The 26,509-nt window shown below is 45.3% G+C and overlaps 1 protein-coding gene across 1 annotated transcript in view; it reads left to right on the top strand.

Moving 5' to 3' along the window:
- The window catches only part of LOC136843779 (myb-like protein X), a 219,032-nt gene that overhangs the window by 138,699 nt on the left and 53,824 nt on the right, over positions 1-26,509 (top strand). The window contains 2 exon segments of the mRNA XM_067112488.1: positions 8,810-8,894; positions 19,706-19,829. Of these exon segments, the coding sequence (XP_066968589.1) occupies positions 8,810-8,894; positions 19,706-19,829 (209 nt within the window).

Below are 26,509 nucleotides of genomic sequence, written 5' to 3'. Positions count from 1 at the left end.
TGAAATTGAATGGTAAGTGCAAAAAGGGATTTTGACAAAGGAAAAATCTATTTCTGAGGGAGGCCCCGTGTCACCCGGTGAAATTCCATACTAACACGAATTTCTAGGTAAAATATTGCTAAGTAAACCAGAGAAAAAAGAGCTTTCAGGAATGCTGGAGTTACTACCCCCAGATCGAGCGTCTTCCATAATGGAGACGTCGGTATAACCAAGGGTGAGTGAAAGGATCACAACCACAGAGCCACACTCGAAAGACATCCCCATGTCAAAATCCCCCGGAAAGAGTAGTGAGCCGTTCCAGCCCCCACACTCACCCGCCCGCCAAGCCGGCGACTCCAGCGCCACCTACACTCATTCCAGACTAGCACCACCCCCAGGCTTGGCATGTGCAAGTAGGGGGGGCAAAACCGGCCTCTGGGAGGGTCACCAGGTGACACGGGGCCTCCCTCAGAAATAGATTTTTCCTTTGTCAAAATCCCTTTTCTGAGTCCAGCCCCGTGTCAGCCGGTGAAATAGTGACAGAGAATCATGCCAAGACTGCAAGGCTACAGAAGAAAATAAAAGGTGATCTGAACAAAAAACACAGGCTATGAAAAATAGATTTAATTAATATATCTCTCCACAGAAAAATAGGATCAGTAACAGGTAAGTACATGAATATAACCTTAAGAGTAAAGTACAAAAATAGGCACACAATGTAAATACAGGTGGAGTAAGGTACATCCAATAAGATAAAAATACAAACGAGTAAATAAAAACTTATACCTAAGAACAAAGAGAGACATTTACAATATCAGAAATTTTTGAGGTACATGGAGCAAAATGAAAACAGCTCAGTACCCCTAGGACAATCCAAATTCACAGCATGTCAATATACAATCACCAAGAAAAATTAATATTAAGGGCGATAATAACATCAATTATGAGGAGCAAGGCAGTGAGGCATGATTGATCCAGAAGGGCAGGCAGAGAAATAAATGAGGCAGGCGGGGAAAGGATAAGGATTAAGGATAATTAAGGTGGGGGGATGATACTCCCCACAGCCACTGCAGAAAATTTTAGGGCTTCGAGTGATTTTAAATAATGGTGTTTAAACACTAGAGGTGATTTCCATCCCGTATACTTGGTAAGTTCAGCAAAATCCATATTATGAAAATAGTTAGTAGAGGTAGCTACCGCACGGATATCATGAACCTTAGGGACTGAATCCGGGTTGGCTTGTTTAATAAAATACAGAATTTGCTGCCTTATAGCATTCAACGAAAGAGTTCCACCTTTCTCCCTGATAAAAAGAGGACCCGACTTACACTGTGGAGTTCTTAGCAGGTAAGACTTTAAGGTATAGACTGGGCATAAGGACTGGTCCTGTGGAAGAGGCACCACCTTCCAAGGGGACCACCTGTCCTGAGGGTCCTCATTTTTAGCTAAAAATCTATGATCAGGGGAAAGGAGGACTTCTCCGGACGGGAGGAAATTAACATAAACATCACCCCTAGTGAGAGCCGATAGCTCTGAAATTCTGGCACCTGAAGCCAAGCTAATCAGAAATAAGGTTTTCCTTAACAGATCCATATAAGAGCAATGTGAGTTGTCAATATCAGATGCCAACTTAAGAACATCGTTGAGGAACCACGTAACAGAATGTGGGCATGTCACGGGTCTCAAACGAGCACATGCTCTAGGGATAGATGGAAAGTATGAATCTGTAAGGTCAATTTTAAAACCATACAAAAATACCTTCTTCAAGGCTGACTTAGCTGTAGTAATAGTGGCCGGGGCAAGGCCTTTTTCAAACAATGATCTAAAGAAAGTAACCGCTAGGTTAGTAGTCATAGTTTGAGCTTCAGATGCCTTCAAAAAGGATGCTAATTTCTTGACTGCTGAATCATATTGTCTGAGAGTAGACTCTCTCTTATCCGATTCTAAAAACAGAGTGTTAACGGGGTCAATGTTTGCTCCCTTTTGAGCAGCGAACTTTACAAAGTCCATAAAACTAGGGCATTCTGAGTTCTTAAGGAAGCTGACACAGTCTTGGTTTGTACTACTCGGGTCAATCTGGGATTGGGAATCTGATGACACCACAACTTGAGTTCCTGAAGCAGAGGGAACCAGTTGCTCTTCGGCCAGTAGGGGGCTATCAGAGCCAGTTGACCTTTGAATGACCTGAGTTTGTGTAGTACCTTCAATATTCAATAACATGTTTATTGGGGGAAATAAGTAGATCTTCTCCCAGTTGTTCCAGTCTGTGGTCATCGCGTCCGTGGCATAAGCCTGAGGGTCCAGGTTCGGGGCCACATAACAGGGAAGCTTGTAGTTGCTCTCCGTCGCGAACAGATCCACTTGGAGTCCCGGAACCCGGCGGCAAATTCAATTGAATGACTCTCCGTCCAGAGACCAATGGAGTGGTTCTGGACAGGGAATCCGCCACCACGTTCCGCACCCCCGCTAGGTGGGTGGCTGACAGATGCCAGCCGTGCTTGTTCGCCAGGGAGAAGATAGCTACCATCACCTGGTTTACGCGACCTGGTTTGGAGCCGCCCCTGTTGATGCAATGAACCACCACGGCGCTGTCCAACACCAGCCTGATGTGAATCCGGCTGGGGGGGCGGATTTTCTTTAGAGTTAGAAATACCGCCATAGCTTCCAAGGTGTTTATATGGAACTGTTGAAACATTTTAGACCATGTTCCTTGTACTTTTTGTTTTGGCGAATACCCTCCCCAGCCGCTTAATGAAGCGTCTGTGTGAATTACCAGCGCCGGAGGAGGGAATTGAAGCGGGACTGACTTTAACAGGCCGCTGACTGTGGACCAAGGCCGCAGTCTCGCCTTCAAGATTCATGGGATGGAAGAGATCCTGTCTCTGAGCCTGACATTGGCTCGTCTCCGCCACACTCTGTTTATGTCTTTTAATTTCGCTTTTAAGAGCAGGTCCGCTCACTGAGGCAAATTGAAGGAGCCGAGGATTCTCTCTTGGGACCGCAGGATGCTGCTTTGTTCTTCAAAAATTTTCTGGTAACGGAGGCTATCTCCTTCCGTTTGGACGGCGGGAGGATAGCCTGTACGAGGACAGGTCCCACTGGAGGCCCAGCCATTGAAACCGGACTCGGAGTCAAGCGGACTTCTCCTGTTCAGCTGAAAGCCTAACGACTCCAGGAATTTGATGACTATGGCCGTAGCCTTCCGGCACTCTTGAACTGTTGGAGCCCAAATTATCCAATCGTCCAGGTACGCTGCTAGGAGATCCTCGGGACCGGAGCTGCTGAACTACTGTTTCCGCCAGCTTTGTAAATATCCTGGGGCTATATTGAGACCGAAAGGCATGACCCTGAAGGAGTAGGCTTGCTTCCCGAGTCTGAAACCCAGGAAGGGAGAGAAGTTCCGTGCAACCGGGACGTGATAGTAAGCGTCTGAAAGATCGGCAGAGGTGGTGACGGCTCCACGCGAAGTAGAGTCCGTACCTGAGCTACCGTAAGCATGCGAAACTTGTCGCATTTTATATAAAGATTTAGACGCGACAGATCCAGAATCACTCTTTGCTGACCGGAGTCTTTCTTTGGGACAGTGAACAACCTGCCTTGAAATTTGAGGTGCCTTACTTTCTTTATTGCTCGCTTGTTGAGCAGTTCCGTCACATAGTCCTGTAGGACTCTGGAGGGGGGTTGGTAAAACCTGATCAGGGGAGGGGGATCCTTGATCCAGCTCCAACCCAGACCTTTGGACACAATGCTGTGTGCCCAAGGACTGAAGGACCACTGGTCTCTGAACCAGTAAAGGCGACCACCTACCTGACTGGTCTCAGTGGGAGGAAGCGGGTTTGCTTCCTCTGCCACGTCCAGGTTTTCCTCTTGGGGCAGAGCCAGGTTTGCCTCTGTAAGGGGCTCGACCTCTTCCCCCCCTTGCGCTCCTATTAAGGCTGTGAAAGAACCCACGGCCCTCATAGGTAGGGTTGTACGCCGGAGAGGAGACGTACGAGGGTGCAGCAAGGGATTGGGCTGGTTGGACCAGCACGTATTGTTGGGGTTGAGCCTTGGAGGTGGAGGGCTGGGCCACCGCCGAGACCGGGACAGCTTGGGCGACCGTCTGATGATGGGGTCTTTTATGACGCCTGAAGCGTTTACCAGACTTGGTCTGGGAGCTGCCAGATTCCGGGGTTTTCCACTTGTAGGTGGAGATACCCCAACGAGAGCGAAGGCTTTGATTGGCTCTGGTAGCCTCGCTCAGAACACTGGCTACATCGTCATCCGGGAAGAGATTCACCCCCCAGACAGAACTCTTCATGAGCTTGTTAGGCTCATGACGAATGGTGGCCTCAGCAAAAATGAACTTCCTGCACTCTAACTTCGCCACCATAAAATCATACAGGTCTGACTGAAACCCTGCTAACAGGGATTTAGCCAGAACCTGGAAGAAGGGCTCCTCTGCACAGGAGACGGCAGTCGCTTCTGTCAGGTAGAGGGAGTTCAAGGACCAGCCCAACCGAGACCGAGCCTCAAACTCCGCCTTTAGCAAAGCTTCCGGGAGCTTGGGAAGCTGTTCACTAAATTGCGAAGACGCGCAGTGAGCGTCCAACTTACCCACAGTAAAAGTGGACGGGGCGTCTTTCCAAAACTCCTCACCCCCTGGGAATACCAGGGATGTGGAGTCTGTCTCCCTCAACTGAGGCAAAGGATTACCATCAAAGCAAGCCTGGGCCGTAGCCAGAGCGACTTTGTTAAGGCAGGGAGTGGGCAACTTATCACCTAATGAAAACATGGTGTAGTTGCCCTTGAAAGGAGTCAGTTTGGTATTCTCTGCCTGCCACTCCGTAAGAGTGCGCAGGAGAGTAGACTGCGCCTGGTCCCTCGGAAAGATCACTGTCTCTCTAGGAACCTTGTCTGAGTGTACCCAGGCTTCCTCCGTCAGCCTAACGAAGCCTGGGTAAGGGGGCAGGAGATCGGGAGGGAAGAACTCCAACTCCTCCAGACGTCTCGTGCCAAGACCCTCAACCGTCAGAGTGTCTTCGTGCCGAATGGCACGAAGAGCAAAACGCCACGGGTTCCCAACATCGAAGGGAGGGAGATCAGCCGTATCTGGAATCTCATACTGTGGATTGGCCCCGCCGGAGCGAGCCATACCCGCCAGTAGAGTATCGTGGCTGTGAAGCTTTTCCGTGATTTTGGAAAGCTTCGACTCTACCTCCGCCGAGAACCTCTCGAGCAATGAATTGGCAAACGCCTCAGGGTCAAAGGCAGGCTGGCGAGGAGGGCTTGGTTTTGGTGCCCTCTTACTCGCGCCTTTGCCCGAGGTTCCTGGTTTGCTCCCGGAGGCTACAGGTACAGAAACCTTAGCCTTCGACGGGGGGAAAGGAGATGCTTTCCGGGAAGACAAGGACTTGAAGCCCTTCGCCTTCCACGAAGTCTTCAGCTTCAACTTGGGGACAGCGGATGGAGCCCTGTCACCCAAGATGGAAGACTTACCAAATCCTGTAAAGGAAGAAGCAGAGGATGATGGGGAATCAAAAAGGGCGCCTCCCCCGCAACCTCACTTACCTCACTACCTACCACTTGGTCCAGCTCCATATTCATTGGCTCCAGGTCCAAGTCTAAGGCGGCGACGTCCTCCGAAACCTCCGCATACAAGGGGTCTTCTTGGGGTGGCTGGGTCGCGTCCCGGATCTGCTGAATGATGGGGGTGGCCAACTCCGCCGGAACAGCAGCAGCAACCCGGGCGCCGGGGTAGAGCAGGTCTCTTAGGCTCGCGTCGAGGACGTAAGGTTTCCCCGACGGTACGTTCCTTCCGAACCCAGCCACCCAGGCGCGGAGAGATTCAAGGGCCTCTTTCTTAGAGGACTCGTCAGCCTGAAAGAGAGCAGGCAATCAGGGCTAACATACTGTAATATAAAAGACATGATTACAATATGAGCACCTATTAGACTGAAGAAACGTGAGGAACGAAAGGCGATAGCTTACCGACTCGTCCTGGATGCTACTGCATAAGGCGAAGCAGACCTCACAGCCATCAGGGTGCCAAACGATGAGATCATCCAGCCGGACCGCACAACCAGCGTGGGTCCGGCACACCACATGCCCGTAGGGTTGATGGAGGGTAGCGGTGCACCCTGGCTCCTCACAACGCACAGTCTGTAAGTGTGTAAAGTACATGAACCTACCACTCTAAGAAACTTAAACTAGGTAGGCCCGGGTATTTCAACCTACTACCGGAGGACTCCGGTGGGAAGAAAAACCCCCGTCAGAGACGGGCCCACCAAACAATAAATTAAATAGAGCGGTAAGCAAGCTGCTCCCCGACCACCGGAATACTCCGGTGGAACGAGAGAGCTGAGTCAACAGGGCCCTACCACAAGGGATGCCGGCAATAAAAACGGCGGAACCCCAGGGCAGGACACCGGACCCCCAAAATAACATAATGTCTAACGGCGGAGTGAGTAACTCGCTCCGCCAGTGGATATGCATATAGAATACAAGAGATGGTAACGGAACTGGTAACAAGACAATGAAACATACATTCCGGAGTCCGGAGACACCCCCACCGGAGAGCCCAAACCTCCACCGCTAGAGAATCAGTAGGAGGGTGAGGCTACCAACATCACGAGGCCACAAGGGCCGGAGTAGGCGCCAATCAACCCAACTAAGGCAAACTCAAACGGAAAGAGGTCGAGAACGAAAAATAAAAATGTTCGAAACCCGCTCAATCCTAGGAGAGCAGGTTAACGAAACATTTCAGCCAAGCGCAGCGCCACCGGGGACTTGCCCCGGGAGGGAACGAATCCCTCCACCAGGGAAAGCCCCCAAACTCAGAGAAAACGCCAGCTGGCGTCACCCGCACGAGAAGAGGCAAGAGCTGGCCTGGGGTGGGGAGGGGGAGGGAAGGGTTGGTGGGGCAGGGATGGGGAGTAGGCTAGGGCAAGTGAAAACAGGAGACTGGGGAAGACACTTCACCCGCTCGACTGCAGTCACGCACCACGCCAAGTAAATTAATACTAGCCGTGGAAGGACAAGCCTACCCCGAATGAGAGGAGGAAGGGGATAGCGACCAAGGCCTCAACACGCCGACTCACACCTAGTCATAGCCTAGGTCAGCACCTGCGCCTAGGCATAGCCTAAGCTAACAGGGGGGGACAAGGGAAGGGAGGGGGAGGAAATAACAGGGAGAGAAATTTCCGTGCTGAAAACCAACCAGAGCCGAAAGAAAAGGGGAAGAATGCCATAACAGCATAGAGGAGACACACCCACAGAAAACTCTACCCCTCCGTGGAGAAGGGGGAGGACAATGGGGTCTCACTCTACTACCCAAACAACGGCCCATGGAAGGAACAGCAACAGAAACTCCCTCAACCTGAGGGTCCCTCCCCATACCTAACCTACTGAGGAGAGCGGGAGGCCAAGAAGTAAAATACGAGCCTAACTAGACATAGACAGGCAAGGGGGGGCCCCCACACAACAAAATTACCAGATAAATTACCATCACTAAATATACATAAACCAGGAATATTTGTGCTCGTGCAAGGCGCATAGCCTAACCTAGAGGAGCGACAGGATAAACAATAAATCGAAGCTGACGCTCCCCCGCATGTAATTCAAGGCAACAAAACACTGATAGCACCAGCACGACACACTAAAATGATATAGAAGCTAAAACTGTCACGGGAACACATCCCGGTGGAAGAACCTAAGCGGGAAATGACGGGAACCCTAATAAAGGAAATCCGACATGTAGATCAGTAAAATAATTTCAAGAAACACCGATATAACCCACCCAGGAAACACCACCAGGATGAAACCCAGGGGGGATAATGATAAGTAATATAACGACAAGGAGAAATCCCAAACAGAACAAGCTGGTTGGGTGAATCTCGCGGTCGACATGGCTGGCTAGGGGACGCCACGGCGTCATAACAACAATCACATATAATATGAAAATACGGACTGACCCAGCCAAACTTATCATAAAAACCCCACAATAAGATGGTACTTAACTTGGTGACAGAAAAGTTGCTAGAAGACATGCTGGCAAAAGGCAAAAAACGTCCAAAAACACAAGCACAAAATCCTGGGTGGAAAAAATCACGTGCTAGAAAATGGAATGAGTGTAGGTGGCGCTGGAGTCGCCGGCTTGGCGGGCGGGTGAGTGTGGGGGCTGGAACGGCTCACTACTCTTTCCGGGGGATTTTGACATGGGGATGTCTTTCGAGTGTGGCTCCTGTGGTTGTGATCCTTTCATTCACCCTTGGTTATACCGACGTCTCCAATATGGAAGACGCTCGATCTGGGGGTAGTAACTCCAGCATTCCTGAAAGCTCTTTTTTCTCTGGTATACTTAGCAATATTTTACCTAGAAATTCGTGTTAGTATGGAATTTCACCGGCTGACACGGGGCTGGACTCAGAAATACAGGTTAGGATAGGTTACTGATTTTAAAAATTGCTGTATTAACTATGTGGGTTGGCCATGGGGTATTATTTAAGGTATACTACCAGGTTTTCTTTCCTATCAGGAGACCAGACCCCAGACTATCTGTTAAGTTGACATGGTGCTGTATTAGAGTTTTTTTAAGTGTTTACACCAATATGTTGCATGTTTATATATATATAATCCAAATACTAATGAAGCATTAGATGATAAGTATATTTATTCATTGGGTAATTCGTCTCAATTTTTTCTTTGTTCATTAATACAAATTTTTCAGAATTAATGGACAAGGTTGTAGGAAATATCAGTTATTTTAATTATTGTTTGAGAACAATGTGTCAGTCTGATGACTTCAAATATTCATCAGGCATCTGTACAGTACTTTCTATTTTTTTTACAGAGTATACCACTTCATGAGTTGAAAAGTCTTTGTTTACATGAACTACGAGGAATGAGTAAGAAGCGGATTCTTTGTATAATCAATGGTGAGTTGTTTGAATCCTTAGAAATAAAATTTTAGTTAGATTTTTGTTAAGGTTAGCTGAAGTAGCTATGCAATCAGTGGAAACTTTTTAAATCACCAGAGTGTCTCCTGAACAGTGTTTAACTCCTCATAAGAAATATCCAAAATTATTTACGCTACTTAGTAGCCACCCTGAGACTTTTAACTCTTTATTGTGGTTAAGGGGCATCAGAGAGCAACTGGCCAGGTATGGCTGTGACTCTTCATAATGCAGTCATGTGTGTTTGAATTGAACTAGAGCATTATTCCAAACTGGAACAAAGAAAAGGGAAGTCTTCATATGGGTCTCGCCAAGTGGGCGTCTGTGCTGAACTGTGTCTGTGTCTTTGTATGTCTTTTCTTCTTGTAGACCAAGAAGGCTAGAGATGCCAGCAAGGCAAAGATAGACAGAGAAAATCTGTAGAGTTTCAAATAATATGAAAAGTGGGTGGTGTCCAAGTGGTTGATCTGGCGAAGGAGTATGGAATGGCCAAACAGACAATTTCTACCATAATAAAACTTAAAGAGGCCATTGAAGCAGTTGAATTTCTAGGAGAATGAAATCGGTTACAAAACAAAGGTCTCAGACAGTTGAAAAGGTTGAGAAATTGTTGTTAGTTTGGATAAATGAAAAGCAGTTAGCTGGAGATCGTTTTTTTTAGGCCATCTTATGTGAAAAGGTAAGACAGTTACTTGATCTCATGAAAACCATTCTTGGAATGAGTGCTGATACAGTAATGCTTAAGAGTTCAAAGCCAGTCATGGGTGCTTTGAAAAATTCAAGAGGAGAAGGGTTATATACACAGTGTGATGGGATATTTGGAGACTGCCAGTACTTACAAAAATGCTTCCGAGAAGTATTTTAAAGAATTGAATTACTTTGCAAAGAATGGAGGTTTTATTTCCTAATAAGTTTTCATTTGTGATAAGACAGGCATAGTTTGAAAGAAACTGCCAAAAGCACCTATTTCCCCCAAGAGAAGTCACAGCCAGTGCACAAGCCAGTGAAGGACAGGCTAAAACTGAAACCTTTGCTTGCCAACCACTTCAGAAACTTAAGGGTTTATAAGGAAAATAATGTGATGAAAAATAAATGTGATGTTGAATGTGGTTCTTCCAGAATTCTCTTACGGCCAGCCCTGTATCAGAAATTGCCTTAAAGCACCTCTGGAATAGTGCTTTGTGTACAGTTTCTTGAAATTTAGAGATGACCTGCTGGTTTATGGGCTGGATGGGAAGAACTGTGTTGTGGGCAAGAACCTCACCCTTATGAAGTTGAACTCCTGTAGAAACTTGGTTTCCAAGCCTGGAAGATGACGGGAACATTGTCCAGCACAGGACAAGCCTTCAGAGGCATTTTTTCTCCTTAATGTATTTCCTGGTGGTAGGCCCAGTGGATTCATTCATCCACTCAATAAAAAATTGCTGGCTAACTCAAACCTTGCAGTAAGGAAGAACCACTTCAACATTCTCCATGCATAAGGCTCGTAGGTAAAGCGTGGGGTGAAGTTTCTTACAGGACCATGAACTATGCCTGGAGGAAATTGTGGCCACATGTTGTAGCAGTAAGGGACTTTGAAGGCTTTAAAGCTGAGCCTGTTGTGAAGGATATTGTGTCTCTGGGCAAGTCCATGGGCTTGGAGGCGAGTGATGATGACATGGTGGAGTTACTGGAGGAGCACAAAGCAGAGCTCATCAGAGAAGAGAAGAACTACAGGACCTTCAGAGGGAGCAACAGCAGAAAACAGCTTTGGAATTTTCTTCAGGGGAGGAAGAGGAAAAGTAGGACGACCCTCATTCATTAATAAAAGAAATGTGTACACACTGGGGGAAAGTGCATAGTTTCCTTGAAATATATCACCCATGATATAAATCTGCTGAATGACAGTGCTATATTTCACTTTATTGGCATTTTAAAACAGACAGAAATGAACATCATTGCTTTCTTATCAAGAAGAAAGCAGTAGAAAGAGACAGAAAAGAGAAATAACTATAGGAACAGAGTTGCCTGCTGTTTTTATGGAAGGAGTCTCCCTTCTTAGAATAGAGGGCTGTTTCGACTCGTCTCTGTAAGCTTTTCGAGCTTGCGTCAAGTTGAGTCTCCTTTCTCGCTATGACACCCTGGAGTTGCACAGAGAGAGGGCTGTGGAACCCAGTCTTGTGGCTTGTTCACTTCCTGTTACCTGGTCTACGGATTGAGTTAATGGGGGGCAATGGGCTAGTAGTGTTCTTTCTGTTTACCTAGGGTCATGGGCTATGGCGACAGGAGAGCACTACAACTCCCCTCACTGCCACCCATCAAAGATGCACAGAGGGGGAGTTGTGCTGCCTGTTCTTGCTGTTCGTTCATTTCTGTTACCTGGTCTTTGGTTTGGGTTATGGATAGCAACAGACTAGTAGTGTTCTCTTTGTTTATCCAGGGCTGTAAGGCCAGATAAATCAGAGTCAGGGTCGCACGGGGGCGGGGGGGTTGCGCAACTCATTTGCTTCCCAAGTGCGCATCCTACAAGTGGGGCTTTTGGATAGCAGTGATTTTTAGTGTTCCCTCTGTTTATCCAAGGCCATAAGGCCAGAGTTACAGAGGAACAATGCTACTCTCACAGCGACTCATGAATGTCTTACAGAGAGTGGTTACCAGACCTGGTTGTGCAGCTCATTCACTTCAAGTGTGCTCGGTCTTGAATTGGGGTTTCTTGGAAGCAGCAAGCTACTGGATCTCTGTCCATTCATGGTCAGGCCACTGTGGTGGCAAGGGAGTCCTTCACCTCTGCCATCACATTTTCTTCAGGTTGCATAAAAGAGGCTTGCATGACGCGTCTGCATAGCTTGGTTGCTATTGGCAAGGGGCTTGCACAACCTATTGATGCAAATCATTTGCTGTCAATGCACCCAATCTTCGGATCTGGTCTCCAGGTGGCAGTGATATCTGTGTGCTTTTTCCAATGCGTCCTCTCCTTCCTCTTCCAAAACTTCTAAGTGGAGGAAGATGAAGGCATAGTAGTGCCTTGCATACTGCTGCACCAGGCACCAGCCTGGCTAGCTAGGCTGACCAGGGTGCCATGCAGCCAATCAGCAACCCCAGCTTGAGCAAGGGAATCGACCATGCAGGTGCTCCTGGGGTCTCAGGATTGTGGTAGGATTATTGTGACACTGTCACCCAGGCCTAGCAAGAGGTCCCCCAGCCATCCTTCCTCACTTGTAGAGGCTTTGGCTTTTAGGAAGGCTGGGGCATGTTTCACTTAGCAAATTCACTAGCCATGACCTGTAAGGACGTCGCCACCACAGGTTGATGACCGCTCACAGCCTAGCTCACCTGGAAGAGGCTCTGACTTTACCAGTCTCGGCAAGGGTGCCTGGGACTGGTTGCCTATCGCATCTACTTCTTCAGATGATCCAAAAGTGGAGGTCAGATAGGCATGGGGGCTAGAATTGAGAGCATTCACACTCCCTTCCAGGCCATTTTCCCAAAAGGTTATGTGCCTGGATTGATCTTGTGACTGGGTGGGGCATATACCAGAATGGTTGAATGATCCCTTGGGGTTTTGTCAGGCCTCCCTCTCCTGCAGGGAGAGCATCTCAAGATGCCTGGTGCCTGGAGGGACCCAAGGGTCCTTTGCCCCAGTGTTCAGATAACTAAGGTACAGGGATATTTTTCTAGGAATCATCAAGCTCATGTGCGAGTGGGATAGCCCCAAGGAGGCACCTTGGCACAGTCCATAGACACTTTTGTGAGGGTCACAATTAGCTAACCATGCATCAGAACAGGTGAATTTGCTGGTTTCTGGCATGGGAATTCAATAAGGTCTACTAGCCTATAAAGTTACTTCCTCCACCCCTGACTTGTCTGGGGAATTTACATTCACTCGGACAGTGCCGTACCAACATTGCAGGTGGTTTTGGCTCACTCTCTCAGTTTTCTCTTAGTCTCTTGTTTGAACGTCTCTGACCAAAGGGAGTCTCTCTCTCTCTCTCTCTCTCTCTCTCTCTCTCTCTCTCTCTCTCTCTCTCTCTCTCTCTCTCTCTCTCAACACACACACACATGCACACAGCATCTTGGAGTGGCTGCTGTAACAACTCGCCAGGCAGTTTCTGGCAGGATCCTTGGTCTTTCACCATAGCGAATGGGATTTTCACCTACTTGGCCCACCAGATTACCTGTGAGCCAACTGGGTCTGGAAGGGGTTGTAGTGTTTTCTCAATCCAGAGAGACTTTGGCACTGAGTTGGTGTTGGCACTAAGGAATAAACTGGTTCTGGGTTTCACCAGGCTCTCTCATGGAGCAAAGTGGAAGAGGGTGCTGTTGAATAGCAGCACTTTTCTCCAACAGACAGTGACCTACAAGGCTCTTGGGTCTACAAAGGCACTGAGGATGAATCTTCGAGTTTGGCTGGCCCTTCCTCCCCAGGACAGAGGAAGTTTCAGACTTTGTTTCTTCTGTTGAGGATCCATGACTTCTTCTGTCCATATGAGGGAGCTTGTTTTGTTTTTTTGAATCACTTCCATTTTCCGGAAGGTAAGTAAAGCTAAGAAGAAGGGTGGAGGAAGCTAGGGTGGTGTTCTCCCCAACCAGCTGTTGTTAACCCTTAAACGCCTACTGGACGTATCATACGTCGACTAAAATTGTCTGTTGGGTGCCAAGTGGACGTACCGTACATCGACTACAAAAAATTTCAACCTTCAGTCAACTTTGACTCGACCAAAATGGTCGAAAAACACAATTGTAAGCTAAAAATCTTACATTCTAGTAATATTCAATCATTTACCTTCATTTTGCAACAAATTGGAAGTCTCTAGCACAATATTTCGATTTATGGTGAATTTTTGAAAAAAACTTTTTCCTTACGTCCACGTGGTAACTCGGCCGAAAATTTCAGAAATTCTTTCGTCATTTTGTCGTAATTTTTGCACTGTTTTATATTAGCCGTTACATAAAGTTTTATATATGAAAATGTGCGCAATTTCATTTAAAATACAACAAAATACAACCCATGGTTGTAGCTTTTATCAGTTTGGAAATATTTTCATATAAATCTCGATAACTGCCAAAATTTCAAGCTTTGGTCAACTTTGACTCGACCAAAATGGTCAAAAAACGCAATTGTAAGCTAAAACTCTTACATTCTAGTAATATTCAATCATTTACCTTCCTTTTGCAACAAATTGGAAGTCTCTAGCACAATATTTCGATTTATGGTGAATTTTTAAAAAACTTTTTCCTTACGTCCGCGCCAGAAATTCTTTTCATCACGTTGTCGTAATGTTTGCACTGTTTTATATTAGTCGTTACATAAAGTTTTATATATGGAAATGTGCGCAATTTTATGTAGAATACAACAGAAAATAACTCATGGTTGTAGCTTTTATCAGTTTTGAAATATTTCCATATAAATCAGGATAACTGCCAAAATTTCAACCTTCGGTCAACTTTAACGCGACCAAAATGGTAAAAAACGCAATTATAAGCTAAAACTCTTACATTCTAGTAATAGTCAATCATGTACCTTCATTTTGCAACAAACTGGAAGTCTCTAGCACAATATTTCGATTTATGGTGAATTTCTGAAAAAAAACTTTTTCCTTACGCTCATGCTTGCGGTAACTCGCCAAACATCTCAGAAATTCTTTCGTCACGTTGTCGTAATGTTTGCATCGTTTTACATTAGTCGTTTCATAAACTTTTATATATGAAAATGTGTGCAATTTCATGTAGAATACAACAGAAAATAATTCATGGTTGTAGCTTTTATCACTTTTGAAATATTTTCACACAAATCATGATAACTGCCAAAATTTCAACCTTCAGTCAACTTTAACTTGACCGAAATGGTCGAAAAATGCAATTGTAAGCTAAAACTCTTACATTCTAGTAATATTCAATCATTTACCTTCATTTTGCAATAAATTGGAAGTCTCTAGCACAATATTTCGATTTATGGTGAATTTTTGAAAAAAACATTTTCCTTACATCCGCGCGGTAACTCGGCCGAACATCTCTGAAATTCTTTCGTCATGTTGTCGTAATGTTTGCACCGTTTTATATTAGTCGTTACATAAAGTTTTATGTATGAAAATGTGCGCAATTTCATGTAGAATACAACAGAAAATAACTCATGGTTGTAGCTTTTATCAGTTTTGAAATATTTTCATATAAATTACGATACGACCTTCGGTCAACTTTAACTCGACTGAAATGGTCGAAAACTGCAATTGTAAGCTAAAACACTTACAGTCTAGTAATATTCAATCAATTAGCTTCATTTTTCAACAAACGGGAAGTCTCTAGCACAATATTTCGATTTATGGTGAATTTTCGAAAAAAACATTTTTTTACGTCCGCGCGTTACGGATTCATGCATCATATTGTGATAATATTTTCTCTGTGTTGCTTTGATCATTTTACAATTTGTTATATACCGAAATCATCACAATTTAGTGTACAATACAAAGAAAAAAAAATAATCTGTTAGCTTTAACCGTTTTGCTCACAGTGCGATTTGTATAAAATTATATATGAAAATTTTTTTTTGCGCTGTCATATATTTCAATATTTATATATGATAATGATATTTTTTTTCATTTCTGATGGTTGCATACTAAACTTCAGGCAATGACAAAAAAGGAGCCAAAAATGAACTCTTAATCTTAAAAACTAAGCTTGCTGTGATTTTTTGAAAAAAACTTTTTTTCCGCTTCGGCGCTAACTCCCGAACGCCGCCGGCATACAGGAGACGTTTTTGTAAATAGAGGCTCGGCGTTTAAGGGTTAATTAGTTTCATACATCTCAAATCATTGAGCAACATTTTAGTGACATAGAACAGGAAAGGTATCAACTTCTCTTCTTCAAGTCTCCAACAGCCTTTGCTTTTTTACTGTTCCATTTCCAATCGTAGGTTCCCATCTCACAGAAGAATCTTGCTGCTTGTAGGTGGTGAATGTTTGGTTGAGGAAGAGCATAATAGAAATCAGTGAGAATAACTTGAAACTTTTGGTAAACTTCAAAAATGGGTATTATCAAATACAAATAAATCGATTATCTTGGAAGCACCTCTGATTTACACTCTGGGGAAAGTTTCATTCTGGGATTTCGACTGCCCCCCAGTTGTTTGCAAGAGGTTTATGCTGGTGTCAGCTTGAACCTATTCATACAGGATATGCTTGTTGGGGTATCCTGATAATCAAGTAGTCCTGGCAAGTTAGCTGCTGCAGTTGCTACAGGACAGAGACCACCTTCTCAAGTTTGTCATATATACTACAAGAAATCAGACTTCATTCTCAAGTAGAGGGTAAAGTACCTGGGTATGCTGATATATACAGCAGTAGTTAGTCTCATTCAGATTCTCACATTGGCAAACTCAGGGAAGTTTTGCACAAGTTCCTTTCATGCCAGAAGCAATATGTTCAGTAATGACATTCCATTTTTGGTCACTTGTCACCCTTAGAAAAGCTGATCCTTAAGGGCAGCTTCTCCCCTGGCCCTGCCATAGGGTCTCAAGGAGTTCTGGTCTTTGGTAAGATTGAGATTGAGAGACGGGTGGCTAGGCTACAGGATCCTCACAGTGGGAGCGCCACAAGTTATTCCCCTTTAGAGATGCTTCTGTTTTAGGGTGCATCCAACAAAGGTTGGGGCACATACCTGAAGGAGTTTCAGTTTAGGGGTGTGGATCAGAACATTTGAAGCTCACACATCATCTTGGAATGGGATTCTAAAATCATGAGATGGTCCCTGCTGTAGTGTTGATGAGTGATAACATTGCAGGAGTGGTATCCATCAACAGGCTAAGAAGATTGCTTTCTCTTCCCCTTTACTAGACGGCAATGCATGGTACATGGCGGTGCTATAACTTGATGCAACTTCAAGTTACGGCATTGTAAAGCGCCGTTAACAGTGCTGAAAAGGCACTGAAAAAGCGGCATAAGATCGAATTGCCGTAAATTGAATGCTTTGTGTGGTGATGTGATCGTTTCTGACCACCAGCACGTCTTCTTACCTGAACGACATTGCCCAGTAGTCATTGGGAGCACTTTACTTGGGCTAGTGGTGGCTGCTGAGTGGGTTGGGTAGCTAGCCCAGCTCCCTTTTAGGATTGGTAGCTTCTCAGCTAGGTATTCGGTTGGCAAGAGAAGAGATTGGGAGTGACTGATTTTCCTTTCCTCTTCTCTTCTTTCCTCTAGTAAGATAGAGTCAGGGTACCAAACCGTGTACCAACTGGACAGATGAGAGTGCATGCTAGCTATGACTGGGCACCTGTCTTGTCATGGGTTACAAGTGGATGCAAGTCCCCCCCCCCCACCCCCCACCACCCTTGGCAAGGGAAGATGAGAATAGACAGTAAAACAACCATATGTATTGGTTTCATATTTAACAGTTTTATTGTCTCCAACATGTCAAAGATGTCATTTGGGTTGCTGGTTCACACCCAGTTAAAATTAGTTCCACTCCATTTTCCATGGCCAAGTTTTCACCCAGTACCACTCCCACTGTCCCTTTCTCTCCCTCTACTCATACTGTGGTCTGTGGCCATATTTGGGGTGCCTGAGACTAGATCTGTGGTATACCACCAGAAAAACAGCTGAAACCAAATCATATACGCAAGAAAGAGCACTGGCAAGGTCTGCAATAAACTCATGAGATTTTTATAGCTGTTCCAATATCCAGACTTGAGGCCAAGAAATGCTACAACAAGGCATGATGTCCTCATTTGGGTACTGAAGCCAATCCAGTAGATATTACTATCATTTCCTCTCTTTTCAGAAGCAGACACCATGGAATACTTCACTAAGGAGTTCCTGGCTATAGCCAGTTTGGTGCAATAAGCACCCCTATGTGGAAGGGCACCAAGGTTTCAAAGAATGATTTCTAGGCCAAAAGAATACTTTCTTCCTTTGGTCAAGCCTTAGTTCTCATTTTGTGGATGATTTTAACATTCTAGTCAGTTTCGTCCTAAGGGGATGGGATATAGCTCTAGAGAAATCCTCCAACTTGGTAGTTTCGTAAGACCACAAAGATCGTTGCTCGTGTGAAATCATGACTGCCCATTTAGTCCATGAGGAAATGATTAAAGATAATATAGTGACTACAGCAGCAATGAGGAATCTCTGGTTGCCACTATTGCACGTCAGTATATTTACAAGTACCAGTCCACGGGACCCAGGAATAGACAGAATTCCCAGCAAACTGCACATTCTCTCCATTTTAGAAATAGGAATTTATAGCAAAGGGCTTGAGGCATTCCAGTCTAAAATATTAACCCTTACACTTTTCCAAGAATGCCTCCTACCAGAGGGCAGCAGTTATCCTTATGGGGTGGAAGAGGTGGTTGTTACAGCATTAGAACCCCTTTGAAGAGGAGGAGAACGTTATTGGACACCCCCTTTTTTCACTCATCAGTGTGACTAGTCTTCAGAAACCTGGGAGTGTTGGGTTCAGTGGGTAGTTCCTCGTAGGTGATGCAGGTTGCCAGGTATTGGTACCAGCATCCCTCTCTTTAGACAATGCCCTGAAGGCATACTTAATCAACTTTATATGTTACAGACAGGACTGTTTGATTTTGGAGAAGCAAATTGCCAAAGAGATTAATGGGCAGTTCTTCAAAATATTAGTCATATATTTGTAGTCCCCAAGGTGATGGGATTCGGCTCCAGCATTCATTTCTGCCCACTGAGTCAGGCTTTTTAATAGACCTCTTTCAGGATAGGGACAAAAAAGGACTGACTAGTATTCAAAGACCTAAAGAATGCTTGCTTTCACTTTCCTGTGCATCCAACATTCACGAAGTATCTTCACTTTCTCTGGTCAGGCAATGTATACCAGTCTAGAGTTAACTTTTTTGGGGTAGCAACTGTCCCCCATTTTTACCAGGACTCTGGCCCCAGTGGGTACACAGGATTACTACACTGTATGGTTCCACTGGTATTAAATAACTGGTATAGATGACACCAACACGGGAAGAAATTCACCATTACCTTCAGCTTCTCCCTCCAGTTGTAACAAGACCTGGGTCACAAAGTCAACAGGTGATGCTGGTTCTTGGCAGTGTATTCAGATGTATGCTTGCATAGGCATTATTGGTTGTGTCTCGTTTTCATTGAATGTATGCCTCTAATATTTGTCACATGGCTTCAAAGAAAGTTCCTTGTGATAGTGCTACTAGTTGTGATGCTATGCTGTTGGAATTAATGCTATGAAAATGGTAAAAATATTGTCACCATAGCTCATCGAGCACATCAGCAATACCCGAGGGATGTGGTACAGCAAATAAGTACAATTGATGTGGTTTTTTACTTCTACATTGCATTCTTTACAATTAAAATGTATAAATTTATAAAAGAAACAGAAAAGTTGAACTATCAAATGACTTACTGTAGTAGCATTTGACCCAGAGTCCCTGATAACTGCCTATTTGGATGGAAAGTGCTTAAGCTTAGCCAAGATATATGTTAGTTACTATAAAATGTTTCTCGCTTGGAAGATTAAATAGTGTCATTTATAAAGTAATATGTACATGGATTTCAGGGAAATTATTGCACAATGTATTTAAAAACATCAGCAGACTTCAAAATTTATATGAATCTTTCATAATCTAAACGTTCACTTACCTTGTTCCTCATTGGGTGAGCTAGAGTCTTGCACTAGGGATGGTTAGCTCACACTGTAATCTGTAACTGCTAAATATTTCTGTGTAGCAGTCACAGTATTTGTTTATTGACTGTTTTCAAGTTATTTACAAATTAAAACTGCTAAAATGAGTTTAACTTTTTTGTGGCTTAAAACTCACCAGTAATCAACTCTGACAGGTCAGGAAATGGAGGGTTCATCTGAAAGTGAAGAGGAGGAAGAAGTAAAAGACAAAGTAGTTGGTACTAATAACAAGAGTGATGACTCTTCATCGAAGAAAACAGTTCTAGCTGCTGATAAAACGTAAGTCTGGACAAAATTCACTTTTATCTTTTTTTTTTGTTTTGTATTCTGCTGGAGGAAGCTGGGCCTTCTAGTATATTAAATGAGAAAGCTAAAGAGCTTACATGCAAGGTAACTTGAATTTAAAGCCATTACAGATTTACGACCCCTTATCCGAACTTCTAAAAACCAAACATTTTTGTGGCTGCAAGTGTCCATTTCCAAAAGTCAGACAGTACATCTGTATGCAAAATAATGGTAATTCTAATAAAACTTGTTTTGCTTACTGTATCCTATTACAGTACAATATATTGCATATACAGTATTGATATTATAGTATCATAGTACACAATATGAATATTGTGATCATGTACCATTTGCATTCTTATAATGTTTACATTCTCAAAATCATCAGCTAATTTGGTACTACTGTACCAACAATCTCATTGCCATTAGTTGCTAGATGAAACATAATTGAGAAATACAGTACTCTTGTAAATTAACAGAGTTGAATTTAAAAATGTAAATCATGTGCTTATTTCTGGATCGGGGTCCCGTGTCAGCCGGTGAAAAAGTCCATTCAGCACTTATTTCTAGGTAATTCCGTTGCTAGATACCAGAGAAAGCCAAATGAAATGCTGGAGTTACTACCCCCAGAGCGAGCTCCACTAGATGGAGTCGTGTATGGAAAAGGGTGAACTACAAAAACACGGAACCTTATCCTATAGAGATTCCCAATGTCAAAAGTCCCAACGAGAGAGGTGCCGATACAAGCCCATGCACTACTCGCGGACTGTATACAAGGCAACACTAGTCGCATTCCATTTTAGCACGCGATTTCGTTCACACTTAATTTCGTTGTGATCCTTATTTTGTGCTCTATTTTGGATTTTTTATGGCATCCTCGCAAGGTTCTTCTTCAAAAACTTGAGTACCAGTGTTTTATTGTTTTTTAGGCAATTGAGGCTCCTTATTTTCCTTTAGTTTAATAATTAAAGGGATTTATAACGCTAGTCTTGATCTCCTCTCACGGCGTCTATTAACCTCTCTTGGTCTTGGGTCAGCATGTTTGTTTTGTGTTATTTATTAGTATCCCTTTTTATTTGGGATATTTTACCAATTAATGATTCCTAACTTTAGTGGGTTTGATTAATTTTATGTTTGTTCTGTCCCCCTTTACTACGAGAAGTGCTGTTTAGCATTTAGGCTACGAGCTACCCCCTCGGGCCCATTCGCTTTTTATCATGGCTTCATTACGAGAGTGGTATTTTACGTTTAGGCTACGAGCTACCCCTCGGGCCCATTCGCTTTTTATCATGGCTTCATTACGAGAGTGATGTTTAACGTTTAGGCTACGAGCTACCCCCTCGGGCCCATTCGCTTTTTATCGTGGCTCCTCTACGAGAAGTGCTGTTGAGCGTTTAGGCTACGAGCTACCCCTCGGGCCCATTCGCTTTTTATCATGGCTTCATTATGCTTTATTTTTGTCCCTCACTTCTCTTAGCCTTTGGGGATCTTATTTTCATTGGTACTGTTACGGTTTTTACTTTGTTTTTACTTTGTTTTTATAATTTTTTTTATTTTGTGAATTTTGTGTTCCCTTCCTGGTCAAGTGCTGTCTTGCTGTTTAGGCTACGTGGTTCCCCCTCGGGCCTATTCGCTTTTTATTTTGGCTTTATTTTGCCTTGTTTTAGACTCACTTCTCTAAGCTTATGGGAACATGATTTTCATTGGTACATTTAATTTTTGACCTTGTGCTTGGACGCTTTTGAATTTTGTTAATTTTGGGGTTCTTTCATTTAACTGGAGGTCGGCCATGTCCCTTCACGTTCATGTCGTGTTGGGCCTGCCTATCCTCCTACATGTACCTTATAGAAAATTTTTGTTTTATTATGAATTATTTCAGTTATTGGTTAGCCTTTATTCTCTCCTAGGCTTCCTTCCTTTGCATCGCCTCAGTTAGGTTAGCCTAGGGGTTGGCTGTAACTCTTTTTCCTTCGGGAAAAATCGTTAAGGGAGGGATGATCTTGATCTGTACGTATGAGTTTCATGTCTGTGATCTCGTTCTGTACATGTGTGTTTTATGTCTGGTGCTTCCCTTTGTTTGGTTTTGGCTTGATATATTGCCTACGTCCACCCTCTCCCTGTTTTGGCTTTTCACTTAGGCTAATGTTCCTAATAAGTTAAGCTGGAATAGCGAGGGTTTACCTGCATAGCCTATCCTAGTTCAGTCCTTCTTTGGGTTGCTTACCAATGGTGACCGGGAGTGCTCTCCCACTCCTGTTCACCTCTTTTACCGACTATATATATATTATTTTGTGGTATCGAGAATCCCCTTCTCTCCCTTTTATCCTTTGCTCTCTCTCTCCCCTTGGTTTGTTTTCAAGGTTTGTTAACTTTCCAAGGCTTGAGAGCAATTTATCTGTATTTTATGCTGTAGCCTGCATCCCCTCCCTCTGCATTGATTGATTGTCCCTCGGTGTGTCTGACCTCATCTGTTGGCACTCCACCTGGACCTGGAGGTGACCGGGAGTGCTCTCCCCACTCCTGTTCACACTCCTTTTATCTTTCTTTGCTCTCCTGGCCGTAGAGGTTTTTGCCCTTCCTCTCCTTTTCTCTCGCTCTTGTCGTGCATCACAGCTTACATAGCGAGGGGATCTATGAGAATCTCGGGGCGCACGGGGAGTGCTGTCCCACCCCTGGTCGCTACTTTGGGTTACCAACCTCCTGGCCTGTTCTTCCCCCTTCCTTTTACGTCGATTGTTTCCCTTCGTGGTGCTTCCTACATGTTCGCATATCACTGCTGGGATCTCATACGAGGCCAGTTAGCGTTTTCCACCTAACTGTCTTCTGTTTTACTTACTTTCGGCGTTCCCCCTCCTTTTTGCTTCTAACTGTTCGGTGTTTCGTTATCTTGTTGGGCGCTCTCCTTGCTTACTGCTCCGGCGATTTTAGTGTTTAGCGGTCGGCGTTTATTCCTCCCACCGCTATCACTTCGTTCAGGATATCCTCCTCCGGGGGTTTTCCTCTCTTGGCTCTGAGTGCGCCCACTTCCGAACAGTTCATAACCTTCCCACATATTGTTCAAACATGATCGCTTCGGAATGTTCCTTTGACTCTGTTTTTATGTCTATGAGTTTTGTCCTGTTAGCCCGGTTTTCTCTCCGGTTTTCTCCGGGAGTTTTCCTGGTCTGACTAGGCTAAGTCGCTGCTACGGTACTCTGCTCCGGCATCCGTTCCAGCATGGCCGTTTCTCATACGTTTTCAGCTGGTTTTGTCAAGTGCAGGAATGCTCCGCTATCCTGCAACAAACCAGCGATCACGGAGTCTATAGTTCCCATTCCGGTGCGCAGTCTGTTTTGGAGATTTTATAGTTTGGCACGGAAGGTTATGAAGTACGCTATGCTCTCCCCGAGCAGACTTCTTGATGAACCCGTAGGTTTTATATATACCTGTCGGTTTCGTCTCCGCCAAACTCCGCCTCATGTGACTTATTCTTGGCTCGGAAGATTGTAAAGTACACTATGCTCTCTCCGAGCAGGCTACTTGATGAATCCGCAGGTTTTATTTACACCAGTCGGTTTTATCTCCGCCAAACACCGCCTCATTTGGCTTATTATTAGTCGTTTGGCACCCGGCAGATTACGTTGTACGCTATGCTCTCCCGAGCAGGCTACCTGATGAATCCGTAGGTTTCATATACACCTGTCGGTTTTACCTCCATCAAGCTCTGTCTCATGTGGCTTATTAATAGTCGCTCTTTCGGCGATAAATCGGTAGGTTTCACATATACGCCTATCGATTTCCCTCTGCCAAACTCCGTCTCCGGGCGAGATTCTCATTAAATCGGTAGGTTTCATATAAACCTGTCGGTTCTCCGCCTCTTGTGGCTTATTAATAGTTACTCTTTCGGTGTTTGGGCTCTCTCCGGGCGAGATTCTCGGTGGATCGGTAAGTTTCATATACGCCTATCGATTTCCTCCGCCAAACTCCGTCTCCGGGCGAGATTCTCGATAAATTGGTAGGTTTTATATACACCTATCGGTTTTTCCTTCACCAAACTCCGTCTCATATGACTTATTAATAGTTGTTCCTCCGGTGTCTGGGGTCCTAATTTTTCCCCCTCCTGGAGGCCGGCCGCAAGTCTCGTAACTCTTCGCTTCAAGTTAACTGTTTACAGAGAGTTTTCTGAAGGCGTTTATGCCTTCTGTCTCGTTCTCGAACCTGTGAACATCGTCCCGGAGCGATAAGTAGGTGCGGGAATAATTGAGGCAAACCTTTTCCGCTTAGCTCGGAATTAGGTGAGGCAAACTTTTCCTTTAGGGGATTCTTTAGCTTCTCATCCCTTTTCGACGGTTCCTGGTCTACCGTCCCTAAGGTGAAGTCAGTTAAAAAAGAACCTTTTTTAAACCAAGAAGACCCGCTCCGGGGCCCCATCGAGGACATCTCGGATCTCTAATCCGGTGCCGTCTACGAGTTTGGCCTCGTCTTCTGGAAAGGGACACGGCCCAAGCAAAGCAAGGTGGTTACCCCCTCCTTCCTTTGTTGAAAACTCTTTTACGGGTCTCCTTATAAGGAGCTCAATTTGAGGGTCATTGTCAACCTATCAAACTATCTATCTGCCTCATGGTCCGTGCCTTCCCTTTCCCAGGAGCTTAAATCCCAAGAGATTAATCTCAGGACTCATTGTCAATGGATCACCTGTTAAATCCTGCTCCGTTCCGGAATTCTATCGTTCCGGGACACCTCCACCTCTTTTCCCCTCCAGTCTGGGGAACCTTGGCGCCTACCCTTTATGCTTCCCAGCATGCAGGCACCCTCCTGTCGGGGGTGTGGGCACACGGAGGTTGGTGGAAGGGCATTTCTTCCCTTCCGGTCTGGTATCCCCTTATCCGGGTTTTGCCAGACTGTCAGAAAGAGCATGGCATCTGTCTGGCAGGATCCATAAGTGAGCCCTTATCTTCGCTAGGGGCTGGACACATCGTCTCCGTTGAGAACTCTAACGGAGTGGCAGGCGGAGAATTCCAAGTTCACGCCAGCTGTGGGGTCTTACCGTGCTCTCTTTGAGAGCCCTGCTTCCTACCCCTTGTGCTCCGAATGTAGCCCCTCTTATCAACAGGCTTGTTTTGGAAATAAAACCGCTGAGGCATTTCCGGGAGATAGATATCACAGATACGTTCACAGTGAATCTTCTAACCCCGGACTACGCTTCTAATTTATTCAGCGTACAGCTCCCTAAAGCTTCCGGAGTCAATTTCCAGAAGCTGAAACAGGGTGTAAGTCAGGCTTGCCCGTTCCGCCTTGAGACGAAAAATCTTATGAACAGTTTCACCTGGAGAATTAATCTTTTCCCCAGGTGGGCGTTGTTACGGCCCGCCTGGGGCTACTAATGTTACTCAGAGCCTCCGTTCTCGTGGGTGTCTACCTTACGAGCAGAAACGATCTGATCTTGCCGGGCCCTATCCCAAGTCCGGCAAGAAGTTCATGGAGTTCAAAAGCCCCCCTGCTCAGGCGGTGGTGCAGGCTCTTCAGGTTTCTGCCCCTAGACAGCCGTCAGCCTCTCACTCCCAGCCCCCACCTCGATGTGTGCGGGTTCAGCCAACACATCAGCCCCTTGTAACACCCCCGTGTGTCTCTGCCTCCCCCACGTGCCTCCGCCGGAGTTTTCTTTGCTTCATACGAAAACCTAAGGAAAGAATTTTCACTAGACATTTGGCCAGAGGCTCTGACCCTCGGGGTTATCATAGGAGCAGGGAAGCATCCTACTCCTCTCCGAGAAATTGGGAAGGCATACGCTTCAGGGGAGGCAATCAAGCCTCCTCCCTGTAGTATTTCTCATATGGGTGGGAGGCTGTACCATTTTTGGGGCCACTGGAACTTCAGTCCCTGGGCCCAGAGTATAGTTATCAAGGCCTGGGGTGGAGCTGGACTGTTGTCCCCCTCCCCCAATCAGGTTCAATCAGCCTCCGGCCAGAGTTCTGGGGGTCTTTGTGAATGGCCTGTCAGGCTTTTTCAGTCTGCCAAGGAAGTTCCCTTCCACTGGAAAATTTTTCCGGGCGTGTCCCGTTTATTTTCCTTATTCAATGTGGCAAGTCTCGGTTGCTTACAGTCTTGTGAGTTCGGATCCTACTGCTCTGTGGAGCCGTAACCACCTCTATAGACCTTTCCGACGCTTCCTTTCACATCTTGGTTGCAGAAAGGTCCTATCCCTTCTAGGGATTCAGACTCGGGGAGCAGGCATACCCCTTCAGGTTCATGCCCTCCTCAATGTAGCTCCAGAGTCTTTGCCAGTTTGAACAATACCGTAGTTCAACAGCTCCGGTATTAGAAGGCTATGCTAGCTGCATATCTAGTTGCCTGGCTCATTTAGGCACCCAGCGTCGGGAATTGCCTGAGGGTGCCGGTCATTATAATCGGTTTCCTAGATCTTTGGGCTTCTAAGTAAACAGGAAGGAATCCCACCTGATTCCGGAGGGTAGCCTTCAGTAGTTGTGAATCCAGTGGAAGCGGAAAGAGATAGCAAGGGCGACCTATCATTTTATCAACTCAAGCATACCTCTCGCCGTGCCCAAGAAAAGGTCCTGGGTTCTCTCCAGTTTACTTCAGTGACAGTTCTCCTTCTGAAGTCAAAGCTGGCGTTTATGACCGGGGTATGGCGGAGTCAGGGACGTGTCTCCCTGATTCCTCCTGTTTGAATAGTG

Source organism: Macrobrachium rosenbergii, chromosome 12 (genome assembly GCF_040412425.1).
Source record: "Macrobrachium rosenbergii isolate ZJJX-2024 chromosome 12, ASM4041242v1, whole genome shotgun sequence".
Lineage (NCBI taxonomy): Eukaryota > Metazoa > Arthropoda > Malacostraca > Decapoda > Palaemonidae > Macrobrachium > Macrobrachium rosenbergii.
Note: the sequence above shows the minus strand (reverse complement) of the source record. Positions and strands in the feature narration are given on the sequence as shown.